At 44.3% G+C, this 8,199-nt stretch overlaps 2 protein-coding genes across 5 annotated transcripts in view; one reads left to right on the top strand and one right to left on the bottom strand.

Annotated features, from left to right (window-relative positions):
* LOC116674061 (calcipressin-1) overlaps window positions 1–3,718 on the bottom strand; it is a gene marked incomplete in the record, with an annotated part of 5,489 nt that extends 1,771 nt beyond the window's left edge. The window contains 1 exon segment of the mRNA XM_032506593.1: window positions 3,026–3,718. Coding sequence (XP_032362484.1) covers window positions 3,026–3,142 — 117 coding nt within the window.
* Window positions 3,719–4,263: 545 nt separating this feature from the next.
* The window catches only part of LOC116674011 (chloride intracellular channel protein 4), a 25,214-nt gene continuing 21,278 nt past the window's right edge, over window positions 4,264–8,199 (top strand). Inside the window, exons 1-2 of one of the 4 annotated variants that reach the window (XM_032506484.1) lie at window positions 4,264–6,771; window positions 6,820–7,733. In XM_032506484.1, coding sequence (XP_032362375.1) covers window positions 5,106–6,771; window positions 6,820–7,733 — 2,580 coding nt within the window. In that variant the 5' untranslated portion in view covers window positions 4,264–5,105. Of the gene's footprint in view, window positions 7,734–8,199 lie in introns of all 4 variants that reach the window. The other 3 variants (XM_032506486.1, XM_032506485.1, XM_032506483.1) reach the window with 3 other exon arrangements.

Raw genomic sequence — 8,199 nt, 5'->3', positions numbered from 1 at the left:
AAGTAAGTCCAGAGCTATCTCTATTCAGAGTAAGAAGTATGAGAACAAAGTACAGAGAGAGACCGAACAAAGAGGGGTCAGTAGCTTTTTTGACAGTTCAGAGCTTTTTTGGGCCATTTTCTTTGACTTGAATTGTGGAACTGCACTCTGGACAAATTAACACAACAACTTGTTAATTACATTATAATAACTGTGTTGCCTCTACATAATTACAACAACACATTAAAAAAAAAGGACCAAAAATCATAAAAAAAAAAAAAAAACATTGGGGACACACATATACGTGTGTGTGTGTGTGTGTGTTGGTGTGTGTGTGTGTGTGTTTGTGTGTGGTGTGTGTGTGGTGTGTGTGTGTTTGAGAAGATGAACTGTCATGGTCCCAGTCTGACCGCCTAATAAACAGCGTTTTGCTGAGTCGTCCTGCGCAGTCAGCCATGATGGACACTTTTTATTTTATCAGTTTGTCCTTTTATTTGACACTGTGTTTATCGCCAACTCTTATCACCCCAACCTGGGTTAATGGGTTTAAGAACGCTCTCCTACCTGTGCCTCGGGACGGCTGAACACTTCCTGGTTGGTCACCGAGGCAACCAGGCAGAAGCGGTTACACTTGGTGGTCTTGATGTGCATGCCGGGCGATCCGGGGAGGCGGAACCTTTTCCACCTGATGTCCGAACTACCAGCACAACGCCAGGTCGCTGAAACCGGCCTGAGCAGTGGCGGCGAGGAAGAGGACGGGGGACACCGGGGGGGTCGGAGGAGAGTTGACTTCCCCAGGATGACGGGCGAGAAGGGAGCCAGCTCCGGCCTCTCACACCTGTTGGATCTTTTCTGGGACAAAGCTTCCTGTTCTTCTGTCCTCACGGTGTTAGATCAAAAAATGCAAAAAAGGAAAAAATCCTGTGAGAGAAGTGCACCGAAGGCACCAAAGGGTCACGATGTTTTAATAAAGAGCCAAAAGAACGGCGCAAAAAAGGCGTCTTGAAAGCCTTTTGGATCTTCTCTGTCTTGGCAAGGCTTTCTGTTCTTCCGTCTCCGTGGGGTGTCCCCCCAGCCCAAGAGCAGTCCAAGGTTATCTGGACCTTTGAAAGCCACAACGAACGGCGAGTCGTCCCTCTGCTTCGGCTCTGCAGCAAACCGGAGGAATCTTCCAGAGATTTGGGTGTGGAAAGCTGAAAATATCTCTACTGCTCACCAGCTGCTTAAATCAGCTGCTGCCAGCCGCTGACGCATTACCCACAATCCCCTCCTCCTCCCATTCATTCACTGCAGGAGCCAGAGACGGCCTCTCTTTTTATTTTCTCCCATCTCTCCCTGACAGACACTAAGGCTCAGTCCCCCACCCCCCCCCCCCCCCGCTCTAATCAGCAGGACTTGACATCACGCCGGTCTCACTTAAGCCTTTTGTGTGGTTTCTTTTGTTTCCTTTCTCTTGTTTTCTTTCCCTTCCTCCTTTCCTTTCCCTTTGTGTTCTGTCCTTTGTCCTTTAGAGGACGGACACGATGTACCAAGAAAACTACAACGGCTCCTCCATTTCTACTGCAGATGAAACTGTAAAAAGGCTTCACACTGCATCTCAAAAAGTTCAAATAACTTGTGTTGAGAAATATTTTGTTCATGTTATAACATCTAGAAATCTTCTGGAAGAATGCAGGATGGAGAGAGGTGGAGCGAATGGAAAGTATGCTCTTTGATAACATGCTTTATGAGGTATTAATGGATTAATGGAGGGTGTGTGTCTGTAACTATTTTTGTAACAACCAAAATCTATCTATATCTCTCTCTATATATATATATATATATATATCTCTCTCTCTCTCTCTCTCTCTCTCTGCTAACAGCGCCGACGGTGCTTCAACCAAACAAGAACGGCGGTGTACGCCGGCGGTGCGGTATGGGTTCTCGTCACATCCCTAGTGTGTGTGTGTGTGTGTGTAGACACGCATGGTGACAGAGAAGAACAGGGACAGGAAATGCAGCTGAAGGAATACGCTGCGTGCTTTAAAAAAAACAAAGAACTAAATGCTATGTTATTAGTCTGTGTGGGACACACCGAGTCTGGAAAGTTGACAAAAATACCACAATATAGACATATATATTACAATATAGATACAAAGTGCCTCCCCTGTTCTGACCCCGGTGGGAAGTCTGTAGCAGGAAAAGGGAACTCTCTCCTTGATAATATGTTTATGGAGAAGGAGAACAGGGAAATGAGTCGGGGGGGAAATGCAACGCCACCAAGCCACAGCCGAGGGATGTGGAGTTACACTTTCCGAGAGATGACGTCAGGCTCTGGGCTAGGTTAGGTTTCTCCACATAGCCACGTCCACAAATTAATCAGAAGCATGAATGTGCCTTAATTTGTCTGGGTTGTGATTCACACTAATAATGTAAATAATCCTAATAAAACATGTCAGAGTGAATGCCTGAGAAATCCCAGGGAGACGGCCGTGTGTTTCAGAGTAAACGTTTGTCTGGGGGGAATGTTTTCACTCGTAAACTATTAGACTGGCACGGCAACAGACCACACACACGCTTTGTTGAATGCATGCTGAAATCCCTGTGTGTGTGTGTGTGTGTGTGTGTTTGAGAGTGAGGGTGCTAATCATCTACAGACCTTGACACCCCCCCACTGAGTGGGTGTGTTATGCCCTTACATTTTTTCCATGCCTGTGTTTTTGTTTCACCTTCTCATTTTTTCCATTTCCTCACTGTCAGCACGCCCCCCCCCCCACGCAAACACTCCTCATCAGCTGGCATTCACACGCAAACACACAAAATGTCAAACTGTCTTACCAAAACACAGCTATGCTCTTACATTTCACTCGCCAGTTTCCTTTTTGTAGATATTTAATATGAAGTCAGCAACATGGATAGACAGCAGGACTGTTTTTGCATGTCTTTAAGAGGATATTCAACTTGTGATAAGTACTATTCTTTAGTATTCTGTTCAGTAAGACAACCCACTTGTCACGTTTCGAACTAGTAGAGGCCGTCCTCTGGTCGGAGCAGCGCCGCGTCTTACCTGGACGCCGCCGTCGTGGAACAGACTCTGCGGGACCCTGCAGGCTATCAGGGCGCTCGGCAGCTCCGTGAACTTCACATCCACCGTCGCCTCTCCTCTCTCCGGCGCAGGCTGCATCTCTAGTCCGCTCGGTCTGTCTGGAAAACACCGAGCGGAAACATGTCCTCACACACCATGTCTCACTAACACACAGCTGAATCCCTCCTGCCGTACGTACCGGCAGCAGCACACGTTAGTTCATGACAGAGCGGACGTCCTTCGGATTCCAGGCTGCTTTAACGTTCAGTTAGCTAAGCCGAGAGCCAGAGCTAACGGTGAGCTAACTGGAAGCTAACGGTAAGCTAACCCTGAGCTAACTACTGCAAAACAAAAGAACAAACAGAGAAACACGACGCTTTCTCCCACCCTACTTCCGGGATAATATCAACTCCTTCCCGTGAGATAGAGTGGCAGAAACAGCTTCTTCTGTCTGAAACTAGACCAATACAAAGGTCTCTAGCGCTATCTGGAAATAGATCTCTTGGATATTAAGCTAAAGCTGTTAGCATGGCGCAGGGGATTAAGGAAATGACGTCAAATCTTCTTCTTCTTTTTCTTCTGCTTCTTCTTCTTCTTCCTCCTCCTCCTCGGGGTAACGGCAGCTTGCGTCCCTAAAGTTTCTGTGGCGCCGTCTGCTGGCGGGAGTTTACACCTACAGGCTGGGAGATGGGAAAGAATAATGATAATAATAATAATAATAATAATAATAATAATAATAGTAATAATAATAATAATAATAAAGTCTATAGAAAGAAACGAAGTCTTGATATTTCAAGTAAAAAGAGTTTGTAATATTTTACAAATATTTCAAGAAAAGAACGTACCCAGAACACACCTGTGATTAATGAAGACACTGAGTCCAACCCTTTAGGACCACGGGCCGGGGGACCGACCCTTTCTACCACCGTCCCACTATCAAAAGGGGATTTGGACACGCCCTAAACACACCTGCACCAGGTGCTTCGCGGGTGCTCAGATCGTTAAAAAGAGAAAACTGTTTTTTTGGCTACCTATTTCTACTGTTTAGACAGTATGTTTAGACAGTATGGACTTCTAACTAAATTATTTTAATCAGTGAAAGAACTTCAAATAAGTGGTGCTGGTCCCTGGATGGCAGAGGGCTTTAAGCTCCAGGTCATGCGGGGATCAGCGTCCATTTAATCCTGTGGAGAGAGAGAGAGAGAGAGAGAGAGAGAGAGAGAGATTGTTGCTTAAGGTGCAGAACTAATTTGAGTGCCATAGTGGCAAGGAAAGCGTAAAAGCAGAATGTACTTGTAATCCCTAAACCTTTACAGCTGGCTTTGCTGGAGCAATACACATTGGCTTATGATCTGTGGAGGTAAAATATCTTTCCTTTGCCTGGAACTTTGGATTTTGGAACTTCCTTGGAATCCTGCAGGTCTTTTACAATCTTCACAGCTTGGTAAAACAATCTGAAATCCATCCTGGATCCAATCCGGAAACCTGGACTTATCTGGAAATCATCCTTCACATCAGAACTTGGGAGCTGTTCAAAGATTTGAACCCTTTAGGGACTTTGGTAACAATCTATTTGGATTCCTACTCTTGCCTTGAATCATAAAAAACACTGTGATATCTTTTTTTATACATATATTTTGGAATACTGGGTTATTTTTTGCGAAATTTTGGGAAGCTTTGCATTCCCAGAAAACACACTGGAAACTATATGTAAACTAGAACTATTCTGCAGTCTTAGTAAGTCCAAAATCCGTCAACAAATGTCTCTGAAACAAATACAACTTGACACTCTGTAGAACTGCAAGGTCCATTTTAAGGATCTTTTTGGAAGCTTGGAAGCTTCCCTGAAAAAACTCTGAAATTCACTATTGGACATAACCTGGAAACTGGAGCCATTCCGCAATCTTAGTCCGAGTAGCTTCCAAAAACACCTTTAGCTGTTTCTGAAAAACCAGACCCAAACAGGACTTAACATCTGTAGAACTGCACACTGATTCTGGACATTTTTGCACCAATTCTCCCCAAGTAAGTGTCCCAGTCATTTATTTTAAACGTTATCAAAATGGCAGCAAATCAGTCAGGCTCTTGTCCAAACCTAGACTTGTCAAATGGCGCCAATGTCCACAGCGCGATAGATATTTGTCCAGACCTGGATACGCAGAGAGGAAGAGAGGATGAAGAGGGAGAAGAAGGAGACGAGGAGGTGGAACTAGCCGAGGAAGTCGGGGAGGATGTTTTGATGATGGCAGAAGCCGAGGGAAAAAGCAGAGAGCAGAGAGAAAGGGAGGAGGCGAGGATTATCCAAGTGGCGATGTTAACCACTGAAGGGTTAGGCAAAGGTGAGGGGGAGCAAGAGGCAAAAGACCCAAATGGTCCCTTTTTGGCGTCAATAGACATTGAGAAAGATCAAGAAAAGGCATTAGAGAGCAGCAAAAAAAAAGAAAAACATTTGGAAAATAAAGAAAATAAAGAAGAAGCACTGATAAGGACTTTCGTAACAGAAGTAAGAGAGGATGGAGTCAATGGGTCAGAAGAAAACCAGGACTCAGGTACGTTTGTTGAAGAACTCAGAGAGGATATACAGTTGTCTGCAGATGACATAGAAGAAAAAGAAGTTGCTAATGTACCTACAAAATGTGTCGTGACAGAAAGCTTTGACGATCCAACAAACAAAGCTGTGACTACGGGGATTAAAGAACAAGTCAATAATCAAACGTCAACTGTTGGTGCCAATGTCATACCCTTTGAAACAATTGGGTCAGAAGAAAACCAGGCGCATGCAAGGCATGTTCAGGACTCTGGTTTGCTTGTAGAAGAATTTGACAAGGGTACCCATTTGTCTACGGATGACACAGAAGTTGTTACCAAATTAAGGAATTGCAAAGTAACAAACAAGATTGTCACATGGCAACAGGAGGACTGCGTAGAGACACAAGTTGAGGATGAGGAAAAAGAGTTTGCCAAAGACACAATGACAACTTTGGATAATATCCTAGCCATCAGGGATGAAGATAAAGAAAGAAAAGAAAAGAAAGAAAGAAAAAATTTAGGGACAAAATATTTTTTGTCCTCTGAAGAACAGTCACAGACAGGAGGAGAGATTGAGGAAGTAGGGATCAGCAGGTGGGAGCAAGAGGAAAAGCAAGAGCGACAGGTTGGGGTTAATACTCTAGCAGGGACGGATGGGGGAGGACAGAGCATGGAAGAGGATAGAAAGACAGGTGATAACGTTGTTAGAGAGTCAATGGGAGAGGAGGAAGAGCACAAAGGTGATCTAAAAATGCAAGAAGAGACGATTGTTCAAGTTGAAAACCAGTGTGCAGATGAGGTACCTTTAGACACACAGCAAGATGTGTGTTTGGACCAAGTTGAAGAGGCGTTTGAGCTGGAGGAAGAGGGTACATTAGAATTTGAAAAGCCAGCAAATGAAATCAATGCAGAGGAAAATGAATCTACAACTGAGGAGGAAGGTGATTTACTAGAACATCCTTCACAGACTCAAAAAGACACCGCGAAAGATTGGGGGGAAGGTTTGAGGGAACAGACCCTTGTAGAAGATGAAAAGGGAGGAGGAGAAGAAAATAGAAATGTAGAGATGGCGGAGGAGCCTGTGACTGTTTTAGATGATGAGTTTGATGAGATAGAGGACGGTCCAAGGACAGAGCTTGACGAACAGGAACCTGCCGTTGTTACAGCGCCTTCAAAAGATGCCAAAGTCGAGACAAAGGATCGAGAGTTTCAAGAACTGCAAGAAGACAACAAAGTCGAGACAAAAGATCGAGAGTTTCAAGAACTGCAAGAAGACAACAAAGTCGAGACAAAAGATCAAGAGTTTCAAGAACTGCAAGAAGACAACAAAGTCGAGAAAAAAGATCAAGAGTTTCAAGAACTGCAAGAAGACAACAAAGTCGAGACAAAAGATCGAGAGTTTCAAGAACTGCAAGAAGACAACAAGGTTGAGACAAAGGATGGAGAGTTTCAAGTACTGCAAGAAGACAACAAAGTTGAGACAAAGGATGGAGAGTTTCAAGAACTGCAAGAAGACAACAAAGCCAAGACAAAAGATCAAGAGTGGCAAGAACTTGGAAAGGAGAAGGATGAGAAACAGAAAGATGTCAAAAAAGAGATAGAGTTGGAGATAAACGGAAGAGTTAAAGGATTGAAGCAAGCGATGGAGAAGGGGATTTTGTGTCCTGATCCGCAGCCACTCCAGACAGAAGAATCAGCGACAGCGAGACTTCTGTTGCTCCGGAGAAAAAAAGATAGTGACTGGATTAAAAAAAGGATAACCGAGGAAGAGAGATCGCCGGAAATGAAATCCTGGAGGAAGGAACTGAAGCCTGTGGTGAAAAAAGACGTCCAAGGTGAATCAGACAGGGTGAGAAACGAATGGTTGAAGAAGGAAACATCCGCAGAAGAGAAAAGTCTTCCTCCGCAGAACGACAACTGGATAAAAGAGCTGAAGTCGGTGATCAAGCAGGAGTCCTTGGCGAAGCCGGTGAAGAAGAAGCGAGTGGTGCTGTTGGAGGACGGACATTCGTACATCCCGCAGCGGGAGGATATGATGGAGGAGAAGAAAGACGAGTTGAAAGGGATCTCTCCTAGGAAGGCGGAGAGTCATTTGCCTCATGGTTGCAGGAACAGTAAAACACCCCAAGACCAGGACTATGAGATCTCCCTCTATGTCAAGGTAATAAACCATATAAACCCGACACATGCTGTACACTTACCCTGAGTCAATAACTCGTTATATACACTGAGAAACAAAGGTTCCTCCTTGGTTCCTTGGTCTAGGTCAAGGCTTGTAATGGAGACCTATTATGTAATGTTTTCAGATTCACACTTGTATTTTCTTCATGTTTATGTTTACATGCTTTAATGTTTAATGTCGGAGCACTATCTTTTTAAGCCCCCCCCTCCAAAAAGCCCAGTCTGCTCTGATTGGTCAGCATCTCCAGCTCGCCTCAGGTCTCCTGGAATCTCCACATCTGTGCTCTTTTGTTGCACTCTATTGCCTAGACTGTAAAGGAGTACTTAGCGGGACTATGTACCATTAAAAACACAGATAAAGGCTTTTAAACATACACAATCAGACATATGTGGGAACACTATTAAATGTTCAATTTCAACACCATATACCAGAACAAGATCGAGGG

The sequence above is a fragment of the Etheostoma spectabile genome, chromosome 24 (assembly GCF_008692095.1).
Source record: "Etheostoma spectabile isolate EspeVRDwgs_2016 chromosome 24, UIUC_Espe_1.0, whole genome shotgun sequence".
Classification (NCBI taxonomy): Eukaryota; Metazoa; Chordata; class Actinopteri; order Perciformes; family Percidae; genus Etheostoma; species Etheostoma spectabile.
Note: the sequence above shows the minus strand (reverse complement) of the source record. Positions and strands in the feature narration are given on the sequence as shown.